General features: G+C 42.3%; 1 protein-coding gene across 1 annotated transcript in view; it reads right to left on the reverse strand.

Annotated features, from left to right (window-relative positions):
* ERO1B (endoplasmic reticulum oxidoreductase 1 beta) overlaps window positions 1-19,450 on the reverse strand; it is a 68,985-nt gene extending 49,535 nt beyond the window's left edge. Inside the window, exons 1-2 of the mRNA XM_030556948.1 lie at window positions 19,258-19,450; window positions 11,955-12,074 (exon numbers count right to left, since the gene is read on the reverse strand). Of these exons, the coding sequence (XP_030412808.1) occupies window positions 11,955-12,074; window positions 19,258-19,359 (222 nt within the window). The 5' untranslated portion in view covers window positions 19,360-19,450. The remainder of the gene's footprint in view (window positions 1-11,954; window positions 12,075-19,257) is intronic.
* Between the last annotated feature and the right edge of the window lie 508 nt (window positions 19,451-19,958).

The following is a 19,958-nucleotide window of genomic DNA, read 5'->3' on the forward strand; positions in this document are numbered from 1 at the left end:
AGAGGGGTCCCTGAAGAGGGACGAGGAAGGAGGGCGGGAAGGAGGAAATGAAACAAACTGCAGGCGGTATCCCGTCTGCACCATGCTCAAGACCCAGCGGTCCGATGTTATTTGGGACCACGCCGGGAGGAAAAACGAAAGGCGGTTGGAAAACGGGGGGGAAGGATCCATAGGGGAAACTGTTACCGCGCCCTCGGGCGCACCTTCAAAATGAAGGCTTAGGACCAGGCGGGGGTTTTGAGGAGCCTTGGTTCTGCCCCCCTTGGTTCCCCGACTGTCTGCGCCTTCCGTTCCTGCCGCGGCGCCTGTAAAGGTCCTGCCGCTGGCGGAACTGGGAAAACGGCCTACGTTGCTGCTGTTGTTGCGACCTAAAGGGTCTACGCTGCGTCACGGGGGTGTGCATCCCGAGGGACCGCATAATAACCCGGTTGTCTTTTAGACTCTTGAGTCTGGGGTCTGTCTTATCAGAAAACAGGCCCTGGCCTTCGAAAGGAAGGTCCTGTATGGTATGCTGGAGCTCCGGCGGAAGTCCGGAAACCTGCAGCCAGGAGATGCGACGCATCGTAACTCCTGACGCGAGGGTACGGGCAGCCGAGTCCGCAGCGTCCAAGGAGGCTTGTAAGGCCGTGCGTGCGACCTTCTTGCCTTCGTCCAAGATGGCCGTAAACTCTTGGCGAGCATCCTGTGGCAGCAGCTCCTTAAATTTGTCCACTGCCACCCAGGAATTAAAGGCATATCTGCTCAGCAGGGCCTGCTGGTTGGAGACCCTGAGCTGCAGCGCCCCAGCCGAATACACCTTACGGCCAAGGAGGTCCATCCGCCTGGCTTCTCTGGATTTGGGGGCTGGAGCCTCCTGGCCGTGACGCTCCCTATCGTTCACTGATTGCACCACCAGTGAACCCGGAGTCGGGTGTACATGGAGATATTCGTATCCCATAGAAGGGGCCATGTACTTCCTCTCGACTCCTTTCGCTGTCGGAGGGATGGAGGCCGGGGACTGCCAGATGGTATTGGCGTTGGCCTGGATGGTCCGTATGAAGGGCAGGGCGACCCTGGTGGGAGCATCAGAAGAGAGGATGGTTACAATTGGATCCTCTATCTCAGAGACCTCCTCTGCCTGCAGACTCAGATTTTGAGCCAAGCGCCTGAGGAGGTCTTGGTGCGCCCTGAGATCCAGCGGGGGGGGGACTGTTGGAGGAGGTACCCGCCACCGCCTCATCCGGGGAGGAGGAAGATGAGACCCCAGGCACGAGAGTGTCTAACTGAGGGTCTTCCTCCGCCCTCGCCTCTGCCTCCGGAGCCGTAGCGGAGTCCTGCTGCTTGGACCCTTCCTCCCCTTCCGGGGAGGGAGGGGGGCGAGACAACGAGGCTTCAGGGGCCCTACGCTCCGCAGTCGCCGGTCTAGCAGGGAGCTGCTGGGGGCCCTGGGCCTGATGGTATGCCCAGGGTGTCCAGAATCCCCACTGTTGTGGGCCTTGGTCCTGCAGCGGCGGATCACCGAACAGCGCTGCCTGCCTATCGGTGCCCAGCGCATACCCGCTGTCCGTCTGGGAAGATACGGACGGCTGTCTCGAGGGCCATGGTGGGGCCGACCCTGGATGGTAAGGGTCTGCGCGGGCCGGCACGGAGGATCGTCTCGGTGCCGGGGACCGGTGCCGGGAGTCATATCGGTGCCGGGATCGGGATCGGGACCGGGATCTGTCACGGTGCCGGGATCCTGATCGGTACCGGGCACCGCTTCGGTGCCGGGACCTGCCACCAGCTCGGTGCCGGGAGGTCGACCGGGACCTGCCACCAGCTCGGTGCCGGGAGGTCGACCGGTGCGGCGAGTAGCGTCGGGACCCGCTCCTGGAATCGCGGTGCCGGTGTCGACGACTGGAGCCTGACCGCGACCGTCTCGATGCCGACCGGTGCCGCGAGTGCGACCGGTACCGCTGAGGGGAGCGGTGCCGGGACTGCGAGCGGCGTCGGGATCTGGAGCGCCCAAGACGTCGGGACCTGGATCGTGAACGACTGTCTCTGGGCGGTGCCGATATCATGGGCTTGCCTCTGGACACGACCCGCACCGGAGGTACCGGGGGTGGCAGCCGAGTGGGCTCAGTCAGGGCAATAAGGTCCCGAGCCGAGGCGAAGGTCTCCGGTGTGGACGGGACCACTATCTCAACCCCAGATCTCATGGGGGAGCTCGGCGGTACCGGACTCAACGGACCCGCCGGGCCCGGAGTCAACGGTGCTGACGGTGCCGGCGGCGCCACGGCCGATGTCGAGGCCGGGCGCTCTAGCCGGGTCTTCCTGGCCGGAGTATCAGACTTCGACGGCCTTGGCTCTGACTCCAGTGCCGGAGAGGGTCGGTGCCGAGGAGTCTTCTCGGTGCCGGAGCGATCCGGTGCCGGTGCCGATACCACGGCCTGCGAAGCCGTCGGGTCAAGTGCCGCCTCCATTAGGAGAGTTCGGAGCCTTTGATCCCTCTCCTTCTTTGTCCTCGGCTTAAAGGCCTTACAGATGCGGCACTTGTCAGATCTGTGCGATTCCCCGAGGCACTTCAGGCACGCTTCGTGGGGATCGCTGGTAGGCATGGGCTTCTTGCAGGCCGCACACTGCTTGAAGCCCGGCGAAACAGGCATGAGCCTGGCGCCGGGTGCCGGGAAGGGCTAAGCCCCCGGCAAAGAACTACTTAGCAACTATTTAACTTAACTATCTGCTTAACAAACTAATTAACAACTATAATGGAACTAGAGATGAACGATAGATAAACGATAGAGAACTAGGAGAGCTAGGGACGTGGAGGACAGCTATGCCGCGCTCCACAGTTCCAACGACCGACACGGCGGTAAGAAGGAACTGAGGAGCGGGCGGGCCGGCAGGGATATATATTGGGCGCCATGGCGGCGCCACTCCAGGGGGCGACCTGCCGGCCCACTGGGGTTGCTAGGGTAAAAAGTTTCCGACGAACATGCACGCGCGGCGCGCACACCTAACTGGAATGGATGTGAGCAATCACTCGAAGAAGAACATACTGTTTTCCTTCCTTTGAATTAGCCCCCCTCCCAAAAAAACAAACACACTAACTGAGATTTGAAAGCACACTTGCCCTCTGCTTACCTCACAGTGAAGTCTTATGTCTTCAGCCCCCAGAATTCGTCTGCACTGAGAAATTTAGCAGCATAATTATACCAGTATAATTATGCCAGTAAATTTCTCCTTTTAGACAAGCCCCCAGAAAATGAGACATTTGAAATCCAACACTACTTCAATTGAAAAAATAAACCAGAAGGTATACTCTTGAGTCTTAGTACTTGGTTGCCAAAGCATTTGAAGCTAAAAAATGGCAGACTTCCGAATAAAAACAGTGATCACTTAACTCTTTCATGCCTATTGTGCATATACTTTTTAAGACCTCACTTTTTTCTTCTTTTTATGTGGCCTATACAAAATGTTCCCTCCGTTAATATACACCACTCTGAAGGGCACTCAATGGATCAGGACATTATTTAGATTCAGTTTTGTCTAAGTTGAACATCTTGCTAAGAGGTAGCTAACTACCACTCTGAAACTGATAAGAGTAAGGGACTTAAACAGACTATCAAATATTCAGGCTACAAAATCTTGTAAAAAAATCAGCTACTTTGCTGGAATGCAGCAAAACCATCCAGTTATGCAAGACGGCAATAACCCTAAAAATAACCCTAAAAATATTCAATACTAAACTTTAAGCAAAAACCTTAAGAAGCATATTTGGTGTAAGTAATTTAACAATTATATGCAGACTTTAAAGAAGATTTTAAACCAGAAACCAAACCCAAGTAGTTTGTTTTATGGAAATATAATATAACACCACCACCACCACCACCACTTATTTCCTATATAGCACTCATCAGTAGATCTCAAAGCACTTCGCAATCTAATCCTATAAAACAACTTGAAACTATAAAATTTAGAACAAAAACAATAAAATCTTAACTATGAAGAAGAATAAAAAGAGTTTTTCTAAATGTTTTGGAAAATGCATCACCAAGGACAAGAGAGTATAGTAGAAGCTATGACTCAGACCACCTAGTGGTGAAAAGGAACTGGAGACATTGGTAGCCTGCCCCACCATTTATCACCTGAGGAGAAACCAGGAGGCAATGCAAGGACGCATGCACAAACTGCTGAATAGTATTACTTTCAAAAGCTCCAGCTTTGGGCGCATGCACATAACCTTCAATGGAATACAACTGGAACCATCCAAAGAAGGTTAAGTGACTTGTCCATTGTCACACAGGAAGTCTGCACAGAAGCAAGGAATTGATCCTGTTTCTCCTAAGTCCTAGCCTAGGTTATGAGTACAGAGAAAACACACATACTACAAGTACACCATTCCTATAGTTTATAGCATCAGAAACCTTTGATAAATTTTGTTTTAGAAAAGTCTTGGATAGTTTACATCTGAAAATAGTTATTTCATCCATCTCTTTCCCTTATTATACCACGGGTAGCACCCACAATAGATAAGGTGACGTTCCAACACCCATTTTCACCACTATTACCCTGTAGATGCCCATAATTTTCTCAAATTAATTTGGAGCTAAAATTTTCAATGCTTGTTTATAGTGTAATGGTGAAATATTATGTAAAGTCTAAGCAAGCCATTCAGCCCTTTTTCAATCATCAAACGTTTAGTAACCAGTTACCTCACATATTCCCCCCCTTGTTTTCAAGCAGAAGTACCAACACTTGTATAACTCAAATCTATTTAAGCTAGAAACTCCATCCAGAAATTGTAGTTACAAGCACTTAAAGTCATCAATTTCATGCATATGGCAGAACCAGAACTGCCACTCATACCGAATTTCTTAACTTCCGAGTACTTATTTTCTCAACCTTAATGATGCATTAATGGTAGATTTCATATTTAAGAAATATATATGCACACAGAATAAGTTCAGAATTAAGACGCATTTCAGTCTCTGTGCCCCAACACACTTTCACAAGTCACAAACATGCAAGGAGGTAGAGTTACATAATGCCAGTACAATGGTATAAGAAATTTTTATATAGTACGTCAATACACCTTTATTAATCTGACACTTCAACATGAAATTTTTAATGCACCACATTTATTCATTTCTAAAATAATTTTTGCCAAGTAGTGTTTCACTGCCTGCAGATAGCATATGTAATGACATAATTGGAAACCTCATGTCCAATCAATTTTATACAAAATACAGTGAAACCCCGCTATAACGCGATGTTTGGGGTCCAAAAAATTCCATCGCGCTCGCGCTAAATGCGGGGTCATGGTATAGTGGAGTTTCAAGCCAGTCAGTTTAAGTCAGTGGTCCCCAACCCGGTGCACTGATGTGCGCCGCCTAGTGCCTAGCGGGGGAGAGAAGCTATGACACCGCACCTGCCGGGGACAGAGAACTCCAAGGCTGCGGGCACTGGAGCTTTCCGTCCCTGGCAGGCGTGGGGCCGCAGCTTCTCTCTGGCTTGAAGAGAAGCCGCGGCCCTGCTGGGGATAGAGAGCGCCCGCAGCCCTGGAGCCAGTGCTCTCTGTCCCCGGCAGGCGCGGGGCCACGGCTTCTCTCCGGCTTCAAGAGGAGGGATGCTCAATTTGTTTTGTTTTAAAGTAATTTTGCATTGAGATTTCTTTTTTGTTTTCTGTATTTTAGAGGAATTTATAACTTCTGCTGCAGTTGCAGAAGAAAAGTGGAATTCGGAACTCAGGAATTAATTGATCTGTTAGGTACAAGAGAAGGGGATGAGATTTTCAAAATGTTTTGCTTTTAACCATTTGTTATTTCTAAATCTCCATGTTAATTATGCTAATTTAGCACAGAACTCTTAAAAATTGAATATTTGAAATTAATCCTGAAAGTTAAATCTCTTCTAGAGTAATTCAGTTCTTGAACCTCATTGATTCATACTAGCTGGGAGACTCAAATCCTGCATATAAGGATTCAATGATTCTCCCCAATAATTTAGCACTGAGGAGCTGCACTAATGCTAAACTGAAAAAATTGTCAGTGTAGGCAAAACCATAGTAGATAAGAGTTTGTGATTTAGTAAGAGAATAATCAGTGAGTCTCAAGTATACTGCATCACAAAATTGAATGTTTTATCATTTTGACAGGTAGACTTTAATTATGTTATCACTTCATATTATATTAGCCAACATGCTGCAGCATTTAGTGTAGATGTAGCCAAACTGTGATCTGTGGCAAGTGGTCTAGTCATATAATGCTGACTCTCCTTGTTTCCAGTTGCTAATTGCAATAATAGGTAACTAAAATATATTAAATACTGCCCTAAGATTACTCTTCCAGTTTAGCAATTGCTGTAGTTAACTTGGGGATATTATGTAATTGTGAATGAAGAAAGGGCAGGTGGCCACAAGACTACATAAAAGATGTGGTCCACACCACCAAATAAAATCAATCGATCAAGAATCTCTAACTGTTTTGTAATAATTTTAGTAGCAAAGTGAGAATTAGCAATGTTCTGTCCTGACCCTTGAAACAAATGATGCTAACAGACAGAAATGCTAGCCCTGACTTGATATACTGCTAAAACAAAGACATCTGGAATGGGTTCTCAGTGTCATCAGGTGCATCATGGATTTCTTTCACGTTTTAAAAGTTACATTAAATAATATTTGTCTGGATTAAGTCAATTTGTTTTAAAAGCAATTTAGTTCACTCAAGTGCAAACCCTGAAGATGATTAGATGCTTTTGGTCATCATTATTCTCAACAAAATTTGGATTGCCCTAGTAAGCAGAAGATAGATAATTTACATATATGCTTATATTTAATTTTCTTCCCCTTCAGCAATGTTATAGTCTATGCTTTGTTACTTCTTTGATCAGCTGCAAATTACAACATAGCTAGCAGTTAGCCTTAAATGCAGGACTTCAAAAAATGTTAGAAACCACAAGACTGCCTGGAGTCTACGATTCTTAAAAGGAAATAAGGTTAGATATTAAACATTTTCCCCTCCATAATACATAAAGGAGGTCAAAGCACTATTCCATCCTGCCACTTCTATTGTGAAGAACTTTTTTTCCTGCCTTTAAAAAAAGCCTACAACAAACATTAGATATGTTGTTCTCATCTACCTTCTCTCTCTCCTCTTGGCCCACAATCCCCTACCAAAAAACTATGGACAAATGTAGAACTGCTGGATAACAAACATACAAGACAAGGGAAATTTGAGTAAAAGCATAAGTGATTTTTAGTCCAACTGTTTAAAAACATTTAACTCAAATGCCTATGTAGCAATTGTGGGAAAAGATGTGTTTGTTAAAGACTCAGAACTCTGTTCATTAAAAGCTAAAAAAGCTTCCATTCCATTTCCAATAAATTCTGCAACAAAATCAGACCAAGATCAGATGACATTCCTGATATTAAGTTCAGGCTTTCTGATACATCATAAAGAATCAAAAAGGGCACAAGCTAAACATTTTTTTTTTTAAAGCAGATTACCTTTAATCATAGGCATATATTTTTCTTTGTCAATCTATCTAGGCTGTTTGACTTTTTCACAGCATTTCTTTCTCACAACTTCCAGTCGTCTGTCCGCGGGCCCCCCACCCAACACCTAGGATACATCTACACTGCAATAAAAAACCCACATCATTGAACCTCAGAATCAGGGTCAACAGACTCAGACTCACATGGCTCAGACTGTGGGGCTAATAATTGCAAAACATGTGTTTGGTTTTGGGCTGAAGCCCAGTCTTTGAGACCCTCCTCCCCCCACAGGGTCTTAGATGCTCTGGCTGGACCCAGGCTCTACACTACATTTTTCAGCCCTACAGCCTGAGCCCTGCAAATCCAAATCAGCTGGTCTGGGCCAGTGCCACAAATCTTTTACTGCAGTGGAGACGTATCCCTACAGACATTCTGAGGTCAGGTCAAGGGCTAAAAGTTAAGATACAAACTACTGAATGTCAAAAATATTTCATTGGTAAAATGGTTAGATTAGTACGTGCCAAAACTGCAGATTTTAAAGCCAATTATTTCTGTAGCAGAACCTCGGTGGCAAGAACCAAAAATCAAATTTAAAATCAGTTTCTCTAGCCATTACATATGATGTGGCTAGCCATATTATGAAAAAAAGATGTATCAAGATGTGGTATTTGATTTGTAGTGCATATGAGATGTGGAACTCTAAATTCTTATTATATACAATGATCTTCACTCTTCCCCTCCAATCGCTCTTCTTCTATTGTCCTGGCAGCGGAGGGGGGGGGGGGAGGCAAGCGGGGCAGAGTGTGTGTGGGGGGGAAATCAATTCTCTGGACCAGAAAAGTGAAATCTCTTACTTCATGCTTGAGGAACAAGCTGCTCTCTGTCACATAAACCATCTATTCCCTGACTGGTATGTTCTGACCTGAAACAATGTGAAAAACAACCTCCCATTTCCATTGCCTTGTGAATATTTCAAATTGCAGTAGGGCACAGTTGCCATTTTGAAGACCACTAATTCTGTATATGCTATCACCACTCTCCTCAAAGTACAGCATGAGGTTTACTTCTTGAAAAGAGCAGGAGGAGGAATTTAGCATAGTAGTAACCTGCACAAGCAAGATATCCATTTCTTCTGTTCTAATGTAGTAGTATTTGTGAGGCAAACTAACAGTTTAATCTTCAGACTCAATTTGGCTGTACAATATACTCTAGCTTAACCGAAACTCTATTACCCAAATCTCTGCTGCAGAGGTGATGGGAAAAGATTCAGGCATTGAAGAGGTTCAGCTAGTAGAGCAGATAGCTCTGGCCAGGACTGTGAGGACGACAATGACAAGTGGAGGCTACCTTGATGCTGAATGGCTCCTGCAGTAGTACACGGAGTCCTCTACAGCCCCACTGTCCCATAAGTGAGCAGTGCAGAACAGAGACCTTCAGCTAGGATTGCAAGGAGGAGCAGGCGGCAGCCCTGGATGTAGGGGAGGCCCACGCTACTGAATGGCTCGTGCCATCTTGATTATAGGAACTTCTGATTATATGACTAAAACCCATATCCCCCATGCTATTTGGATAACTGCTCTGTACTCCTTTGGAACATTCAGGAGTGTTAAGTTCAGGTCTATCAGATCAGGAATTCATTCCTCAGCAAAGAATAAGACATGCAGTGCAGAGAATACAATTTATTTTCTTTTCAATAACTCATTTGGACTACCAAAAAAAAAATTACAACAATATTTTCTAGTCATGTGAATTACAACTGTGACCAACTTGTACTTAGACAAGGCCCCTTAAAACAACAAACAGAAGTTACCTAGCATTCTCCCTTTCCCTCTACTCCCTTCCTTTCTAAAAGCTCCAACCTTGAAGAACAATACACAAAGCTTCAGAATTTGGGATTCTGGTTAACTTTGTCGTATTTTCTTTTTCTAAGCATATTGATACTGAAATGGAGGGAGAGAGAAATCCCTACTATGAAAACAAAGACAGGAATACAGAATGGTGCATAAAGACATGTTTTCTATTCCCGATTTCCACAAAAAGGATTCAGTTACAAAAATCTCATTATTTCTGGTGAGCAATTACGGGCTAATAGTAGAATATTCTGATATGTTATTTCTCAAGAATATGCAGGCATCAAATAGTTTACCAGGAGATTGCCCACATATAGTATACCATTTTAGATGAAAGATTACTACAGAACCTTAAACTGCAGATTATTTCATAAAGATAAACTGGTGTAGAGATACTCCAAATCCCAAAATGAGACAAAGGCACTAGAATCCATTACATATTTAGTATGTGCGTTGGCAGAAGGGACACTGAAAATACAAGCATTATGCAATCACCCAAATTAACAAACTACTACACAGGGAAAAATAGCCAAAAAGTATTTAGCAAGAAATCTCATGACCATCTTTGCAGCCTCTAGCACTACAATCAGACTTATTGAAGTCATCCCTAGTGAGCATTACTGGATATCTTGTCACAATTTCAGCATAAAAGATGTAGTTGACTGGTCAGGAATCGATCAAATTACAAACATTTAAATAATGGGTTTCTACATTCCTTAATCGTTTTGCCGTTTTTTTTTTATTTATTTATCAAAATATTCTAGTACAAAGTTGCTCATTCCTGGAACTCTTCCACTAAAAAGTTTCCTTGCAGTACAGTCATGTTTGCTGCCCACTGGGGTAGAGAATGTCATAAGCACTGCTGTATTTTATTTCCTATGAGCTTGTCTTCACTGCATTGTCAGCTCAAGCTATAACTTGAGTTTTATCCCTAACTCTACTTCTATCCACACAGGAAAATCTCTCTCTCAAGTTAAGCAGTGCTTTAAACTCAAGTTAGCTAGCCTGTCAGGGGATGTGGACTGAAGATCGAGTGCTAGTGATGCTGGAGATGGAAACGCAGAGAGGATGCAGCAGCTTCTGCTACATCATTCTGGACTGCTAATTAAATCACTGTATAGCTGGAGTGTTTTGCACTGTGGTTATTCTAGTTCTATTAGCTCAAGTGAGGGTGGAGAGGAATAACTCAAGTAGAGTAACTCAGCCCAACTGTTGAAGTGAAGACAAGCTGTATATTTGCAAGGTGGGAGTACTGTGGGACAATTTTTGTTTACAAGGCTGAAGCCTTGTCTATCAGGTTTTTTTAATCTGCATCAGAGGAGTGTAAATTCTAGGGCACACTAACTGGCCCATGTGGACCCTGATGGTGTACACTAGGAAAGCTTTAGTGCACACCAGCAGGGTCCGTCTGGGCCAGTCAGTGTGCAACACGCTAGTACACACTAGAATTTATACCTCTCTGGTGTGGGCTAACACACTGTGTAGACAGGCCCTCAACTGGCTTCAGTATTTATATTAGGTACAGTTACTTTTGAGGGTTTTAGATTTGTTTTTTGTTCCATTTCTGTTAGATCCTCTAGAGGCATCATAATAAGTTACAATTTATTACTAATGTGTTGTATATACACTCAAACAGTTTGAGTCCCATTTTCACTACCTAAATTGTACATAACTAGCTCCTCTTGAACATGGAAATTAGAACTGTCCATGCCCAGGCATAGATAACTTTGGACTTTAAACCCTTCCTCCAAATTTAGGGACTGTATTAATGAACACAGGAAAAACTGAGTTTAGAACTGAAGCTCATTTATCTCACTTAAATTATAAGTGAACAGATTTAGCCAGAGTACAAAACTACTCATTACAATGATATTAAACAACTACTTTGTTATTTTAACTCTAAGCTCACCTCCACCAAATAAAAAAGTTGTCTAAATCCCTGCTATAATAGTAGCAGGAGACTCAAATTTGCCTTTCATACTACTTCAGGAGAAGGAATTAGAGTATTGACTTCTTCCACAACAAATATATGGAAGATATTTAATAAAACAGGGCATGCTTATGCTCTGAAATCTTGTCATTTTGATTATCACCTAATTCCAGCATAATTTTGGAAGCAAATGTCTCAAGAGCCACTACAGTTAGAAATTAATGCTTTACACTATTTGAAAATTAAGATTGCTGTTTTCAAAAGGGATAAAAGCATACGAGTTTCTAGCTCTATCAGTTCTCTAGATGGCACAGTGAGGAAAGGAGGTCACCATAATATGATTTTTAAGCTTGATATCCGATGACTTGCCAGGAAACAAGTGCTATCAATTGCTGAAAAGTGGGTATGCTGTTTCAGTTTCTAAACACAGGTATTCAAAAATACTGAACTGTAAAACAATCACTTATCCATTGGATTATAGTTTTAGTGATTTAGTGCCTAGTTAAGCCTTGAATCAGTGGCAAATAGCAGAGCTCAGACAGTATAATTTTCAATCAAAAAATTGAAGACTATCAAGTGATAAAAGGGAGTTTCGGGCTGTAAGAAAGAAGTTGATCAGATTTCAGAAAAAAGAAAAATGAAGATCAGATCGAGTTACTCTATAGACCATCATATGCTGGTTTTCACTTAGCTATGTATGAAAGTGTCATTTTTACTGTACCTTGTAATATCTGAAGTAGTCTCGTTCTTGCAGTTTCTGGATTTTGGGGAAGATCTTGTAAGTATTGAAGTCATCAATGCTTTCTATATCACACAAGCAGTCATCCAACACTCCGGTGAGCTACAAGAAACAAATGTATTATATTCTATTGCTTTCCTGACCAAGATTCAAGGTAGTAAAAATAGTTCTTAGTTAAACAAATCAACCCCAACAAAATTGAAGGATTTTTCTTAATAAAGGTGGATGAGGAGCTAGATAACTATTACATTAATGCATCATTGACAATTTAGTTTTGTTACGAGTTGGGTTAAACCCTTGCTGAAACCAGTGGATGTAACAACCACCCTTAATTTGTGCAAGCAACAATTTAGCTCCTTTATGGACTAGGTCAGCCGAAAAATAGTAGCTTACACACAAAACAAAGGCATATGCGGGCAGAGAGATTTTGTTTTGTGTAGTTTTGTGTCTGTGAAAGTTAGAAGGTAAGAGAGAGGGTCAGCAAGCAAGCAGTAGACATACCTCAGAAGCACTGATAGTTTGGCCCTCAGTGAAAGCTATGTGAGCTTTTGGGCAAAGTGTTGTCTAAAAAGGGGCTTGAACCACTGAGCAAAGAAATTGCCTCCTGCCTTTTGATTCCTGCCATGTTTAAGAAAATAGTACTTTGTACATTCTTTGTAAATAAACAGGATAGTATCAAAAGGTATCTGGCTGTGTCATCAATTTCTCCTCAAACAAAACCATAGGACCCTGAATTTTGTCTAACAGCTAAACTCGAAGAGGGGTGACAATATCTTATCTTTACACTTGTTTAGAATAGAAAACTAATTTCTGATGCCATGGACTTAACTATCTTGAGTAATTTTTTTTTATCATCTGCAAATTTTGCAACTTGACTGTTTATCCCCTTTTCCAGATCATTTATAAATATGTGAATCAGCCCTGGTCCCAGATCCTTGGGGGGACCTGTTATTTACCACTCTCCACTGTGAAACCTGACCATTTATTCCTACCCTTTGATTCCTATCTTTTAACCAGTTATTGATCCATGAGAGAATCTTCCCTCTTCTCTCATGACTGCTTACTTTGCTTATGAGCCTTTGGTGTGGGAACTTGTCAAAGGCTTTCTGAAAGCCCAAGTACACTACATCCACTGATCAACTTTCTTCACGTTTGTTGACTCCATCAGATAACTTTAGTAGATTGGTGAGGCATGATTTCCCTTTACAAAAGCTAAGTTGACTCGTTTCCAACACATCATGTTTCTGCATCTGATAATTATGCGCTTTACTATAGTTTCAAACAATTTCCCCGGTACTTAAGTTAGGCTTACCAGCCCATAACTGCCATCACCACCTCTAGAGTCTCTCTTAAAAACAGGCATTATATTTGCTACCCTCCAGTCATCTGGTACAGACGCTTATTTTAATGACACACATAGGATTTGATCCTGTAAATACCTATATGACTAATCCCACTGACTCCCAGGTTGCTACTCAAGTAAGCCTAACTACTCACATGAGTAAATGTTTGCAGTATCAGTGCCTAAAATTAAAATTTAAAACACTGAAAGCATTTTTAAATACCTTTAATAAATTTAACCATACTTGTAGATCTTAGTCCATGGTCAACTATAGAAATGGCAATAGAACAATGCTACACAATATTGTTTTTCATTAAAACCTACAGCTTGTGTTTTAGTCTTCCAAACACAAATTAAGAGTTATTCAGGAAGCAACAAAACACTGAAGACAGAAGATGGACTCTTCAGAAATGAGAAGAAAGACGACATCTAAGAAGTCTTGAGTCTAAAGACAAAAATTTTAAAAAAGTATCAAATGCAAACTATCTCCAATAATCTGTTTTCAAAAGTGAGACAATTTTTTTTATAAATAGCAAAAAAAACGTTGCAAAGTGTAATTTAAAATTAAACATTGTTGTAATTATATTAAGATATTCTTGGAAGGTGTTTTAAGTGGCCCATATTGTGCGTGAAGGCACAACGCTGGAAGGTGATAATCCTCATTCATGATACACCAGCAAAATAGATTAATGAGTAGCTTGAAATCCCTTACATTTACAGAGCGGTTCTCCTAGCGTGGATTCCACATTCAGAGCTTTATCTTACTTAAAATACTCTATCATTCAGTAAGTTCAATGCAACAGGTTTCTGCATCTTCTCTATTACTGTTTGAATACTTGCATGGAAATAATTCTCTTTACTACGTTGTCAGAAAAAGAATTGCATTTAAAAAGATCCTGTGTTAAAACATTATTAGAACAAATATTAAAAGCCTATTACTTTTCACTATTCATGCGAGGTTGTTGGGGGTTTTATTTATTTATTTATTTTGGGGGGCGGAAGGGTTGCATTTCATTGATCTCTGACAATGAAACTAGACTGGCTAGTTCACTTGATAGGTATAGGGCCAAATGCTGCCCTGGCATGAGTTATCACACCTCCAGTAATTTTAACTGAGTTGCATAAATTTATGCCACAACTGAATTTGGTCCATAGCATTTTTCTGCTTCTTATACAGTACTTTTACTTCTGATACTATAAGGAATTTTTGCTGTTGGAGGAAGGGATTTAGACACTTAATTGAAATTTAACCAACAATTTATTGAAAACATTTCTAGTGCTAATAGATTTGTAAAACTTTTTTTAAACAAGTCTATTTACAAAGATTACACCTACAACAACTCATTAAACATTTCATTTCTTACCTTGGAAAACATGGCAATGTTCAGTTTTATATATATATAAAACTGAGGAACATAAGGACACATGAATGGCCATACTGGGTCAGACCAAAGGTCCGCCCAGCCCTGTATCCTGTCTACCAACGGTGGCCAATGCCAGGTTCCCCAGAGGGAGTAAACGTAACAGATAATGATCAAGTGATCTCTCTCCTGCCATTCACCTCCACCCTCTGACAAACAAACAGAGGCTAGGGACACCATTCCTTACCCATCCTGGCTAATAGCCATTAATGTTAACCTCCATAAAATTTATCTAGTTCTCTTTTAAACCCTGTTATAGTCCTGGCCTTCACAACCTCCTCAGGCAAGGAGTTTCACAGGTTGACTGTGCGCTGTGTGAAAAACCACCTCCTTTTATTTGTTTTCAACCTGCTGCCCATTAATTTCGTTTAGTGGCCCCTAGTTCTTATATTATGAGAACAAGTAAATAACTTTTCCTTATTCACTTTCTCCACATCATTCATGATTTTATATACCTCTATCATATCTCCCCTTAGGAAGGAGAAGAAAGAGAAACTTCTAGATAACGTAACAAGGCACTTAATGCCGATATTAATTTTTCAGATATAACTGTTACATGCATACGTGTTATAGGAAGTGGAAAACAGACCAGCTAAATATAACCACAAGGTATGCAATTCTCTCATCACTGTCTTACTAGCAACTATAACATTCAAATTAATTACAAATTGAAAAAATACTAGTGTATTACTTTTAATTTTATTTGTATCATACGGATCAAAAGTGACTACCCCACAATCTTGTTTCCAGGAAATGTATGAAAGTGTCTGTTAAAATGATTTCTATATATGACATCCCATGTAACCAGTAAACTATTAATTCTCTAACTTGTTTTCCAATATAAGCCAACCTTTTATAAAAATTATGCTTAAACATAATTAAGTGCCAAGTTACATGCATTTAAAATATGGAATTTATAGAAACATCTAAATTTGGTATCTTGTGAAACGTACAAGCTCTGAATAGAATACATGAATGCAGTAACATTGTTAGCACCTTTATACAGACAATTTTAAAGGTGTGCTATCAGGTGGTTGTATTTTAATTGCTTAAACATATTTCCTCATTAGAAAACCAACTGGGATACCTTGTTTTGCTCCTCACAGTTTTACCACTTTGCTGCACATGCAAAATATGAAAGAGAAAACTAGTAGTCAAAACACTGTAAAGAACTAGGGGATAACAGATATCAAGAATTTGAACTGCTGTTAAAATATTTTATTTAATGTTTAATATCTTATTACAAATATATAGGGCTGTTGAGCGATTACAAAAATTAATCGTGATTAATCACGCTATTAAACAGTAATAGAATACCATTTATTTAAATAAATATTTTTGGACATTTTCTACATTTTCAAATGTATTGATTTCAATTACAACGCAGAATACAAAGTGTACAGTGCTCACTTTATTTTTATTATAAATATTTGCACTGTAAAAAACAAAAGAAATAGTATTTTTCAATTCATCTAATACAAGTATTGTAGTGCAATCTCTTTATCATGAAAGGTTCAGCTACGAATGTAGGATTATGTACAAAAACAACCCTGCATTCAAAAATAAAACAATGTAAAACTTTAAAGCCTACAAGTCCACTCAGTCCTACTTCTTTTTCAGCCAATTGCTCAAACAAACAAGTTTGTTTACATCTGCAGAAGATAATGCTACCTGCTTCTTGTTTACAATGTCACCTGAAAGTGAGAACTGAAAGTGAGAACAGGCATTTGCATGGCACTGTTGTAACCAGCAACACAAGATATCTACATGCCAGATGAACTAAAGAGTCATATGTTCCTTCATGCTTCAACCACCATTCCAGAGAACATGCGTCCATGTTGATGACAGGTTCTGCTCAATAACAATCCAAAGCAGTGTGGACTGACGTATGCACATTTTCATCAACTGAGACAGATGCCACTAGCAGAAGGCTGATTTTCTTTTTTGGTGATTTGTGTTCCGTAGTTTCCACATCAGAGTGTTGCTCTTATAAGACTTCTGAAAGCATGCTCCACACTTTGTGTCTCTCAGATTTTAGAAGGCACTTCAGATTCTTAAATCTTGGGTCGAGTGCTGTGGCTATCTCACATTGACATCTTATTTTGTCAAATTTGCAGTGAAAGTGTTCCTAAAACAAATATGCGCTGGGTCATGATCCGAGACTGCTATAACATGATATGTATAGCAGAATGCTGGTAAAACAGAGCAGGAGACATTCAATTCTCCCCCAAGGAGTCCAATCACAAATTTAACACATTTTTTTTTTTAACGAGCGTCATCAGCATGGAAGCATGTCCTCTGGAAAAATGGCCGAAACATGAAGAGGCATATTAAGTTTTAGCGCACCTGGCACTTAAATATCTTGCAACGCCGGCTACAACAGTGCCATGAGAATGCCTGTCCTCACTTTCAGGTGACACTGTAATTAAGAAGCGGGCAGCATTATCTCCCATAAACATAAACAAACTTATTTCTCTTAGTGATTGGCTGAACGAGAAGTAGGCCTGAGTAGACTTGTAGGCTCTAAAGTTTTATATTGTTTTGGTTTTGAGTGCAGTTATATGACAAAAAACTACATTTGTAAGTTGCACTTTCATGATAAAGACATTGGACTACAATACTCATATGAGGTCAACTGAAAAATATTTTACAAAGCAAATATTTGTAATAAAAAATAATATAAAGTGAGCACTGTACACTTTGTATTCTGTGTTGTAATTGAAATTAATATATTTGAAAATGTTGTAAACATCCAAAATATGTAATAAATTTCAATTGGTATTCTATTCTTTAACTGTGCAATTAATTGTGATTTTTAAAATCACAATTAATTTTTTGAGTTAATCAAAAGAGTTAACTGTGATTAACTGATAGCCCTACAAATATATAAACCTTGGATTGAAAAACAATTGATATCCCTCCCAGTTTAAAGATTAAACGTACAGCAAAACTTGCATAAAGGTTTGTTAATGACAGCATTAAGAACTACCAGCAAAAAACACACAAAACGAAAAAACCCAACAAGCCTGCTTTAAAGACAATTTAATCTGGATATGGACGGATGTATCATTTAATGTATCCCATGAAATTTCCAACACATTTTCATAGATTCATGGAGTTTAAGGCCAAAAGGAATCCTGAGATCGTTTACTCTAACCTCCTGTATATCACAGGCCATTAAATTTCACCCAGTTACTCCTGTATTGAGCCCACTAACTCTTTTTTCACTAAAGCATAACTTTCAGAAAGGCATTCAGTGTTAACTCTAATTTGAGGACATCAAGAAGAATTCACAACTTCTCTAGGTAGCTTGTTTCAATGTTTAATCACTCTCACGTAAAAACGTGCACCTTATTTCCACACTGAATTTGTCCGGCTTGAGTGTTTTGTTTCACTTAAATAAAAGGTAATCTATACTGGGCAAGTGATTATTGACAGTCCCCTGGATGGTCACTTACTGTAGGGCAGGTTTCATGGTAAGAAAACCTTTAAAACGTAAATATATATTTAAAACAAGCAAAAGAGATGACAAGAACCTGCTTGCTCTGCATGGATGTCAATGATTCCATAGGTTTTCCCTAGTCTCTTTGGCCAAAGCTTCACCTGCCCTCCCATATCACAGCTGCTACCTTAAACATGGCTGTTTCTGATAAATAAAAGTAAAAGACTCAACACTTCCATAGGATTTTTGGCATACGACGCTCTCAGTTTCTCAAAACAATTAAAAAAGGGCTCCCTCTGTACAAGGGGGTAATAAACCTTAATATGCAACATCACTACAGTGCAGTCAAAGTAACAGAAGACCTGAGTTCTGTTCCCAGCTCTAACTCCCAGGTCCTTAAGCACTACCAATAGACCATACTATACCTCCCACAGACTTCCTAAAGAAGTCAGAGGTTTGCTTAAAAACGAATGGCATGATACAATGCATATCTTGTGAAACACTCAAGGATTGTTTAGGATGAAATTTGTACATATGTATATAAAGTACTGCTTCCTGAATTAATCAACTCCTCTATTTAATGTCTTAATCTTTGCATAAAAATATTATGATAGCCCATAACAGAGAACTTCTCTGTGCATTCATCTTTTCAAAATTTCAGAGAATACCCCAATCATATACCCCCTTGGCACGGTTACAAGTAAGCCACATTAAACATCTGCTCTGCTACTGTTTGCAAATGAAACCAAAATAGCTCCCCAATGAAACCTCAGCGCATCTCACTCAGCAAGAGGCAGCGGAAAGAGAGATAAAGTAGATAATGCTTGGTCCTGCAAACTGCTGACAGCCTGCAGTCCCCCTCTTCGGAGCAGCCTGCAGCACCAAACCCAGAGCCCACGAAGCTCTCGGGATCCCTCTCAGGACAGAAAACGCTGCACACATGTGAGCCGTTATCCAGCTGCGGACTGGCCGGAGAAGGAAAGCCCGGAACTCCAGTCCCCCTCCTCCTCCACAGTCCGTCCCCCCAGCCCCCGACACGGGCAGCCGCCGCCACAGCCCTCGTCGGGCCCCGTCGCTCACCTGGGCCTCCACCGGACTCCAGATGCTGCCCAGCAGCAGGAGATGCACCGCCAGCCCCGTACCCGGCGCTGCTCTCCGGGCGGCTCCGCGGGCGCTGCTCATGCTGCTCCCCTCTGGCCCCGCCACCCCAGGGGGCCCTCGCCCCGCTCCGCCGCGCGGCCAAGGGCTCGGCACCGGGCAGGGGATGGACGCGGACGCACCGAGACCGGCTGACGCTGTCAGGAGAGGGCGCCGCGCTCACCTCCACCCGCTTCAGCCACGCTCCCGTGTGCGCTGCGCCGCCGGGCCCGGCCCCCAACCTCCTACCTAGCACAGCGGCGGCGGCCACCCAACTGCTGCCGGCCGCGCAAAGAACTCTGGGAATTGGAGTCCAACCGGCCGCACTTCCCAGCCCGGTTTGGGGGCTGGGACACAGGAGGCGGGGCCCGAGCGGCGGCCAATCACAGATAACCACGCGCCCCTCCAAAACAAGAGGAGATGACTTAGTACCTGTCACTGGGAGGTAGAGAGGGGCGGGGCTAAGGCTGCCCAGAGTCTCCTGTCCCGCCTTCTCCGCCCGGAATCCCCGCGCAAGGGGCTAAGGGGCGTCCGAGAGAGTAGTTTGTGACGTCGTCAGCACAGCTGGCTGGCCTCTAGTTCGCGCCTTGCCTGGCCTCTGCGCTCTGCGTATGGCTCGGGGGGTGGGGGGGCAAGCACGTCAC

Source organism: Gopherus evgoodei, chromosome 3 (assembly GCF_007399415.2).
Source record: "Gopherus evgoodei ecotype Sinaloan lineage chromosome 3, rGopEvg1_v1.p, whole genome shotgun sequence".
Lineage (NCBI taxonomy): Eukaryota > Metazoa > Chordata > Testudines > Testudinidae > Gopherus > Gopherus evgoodei.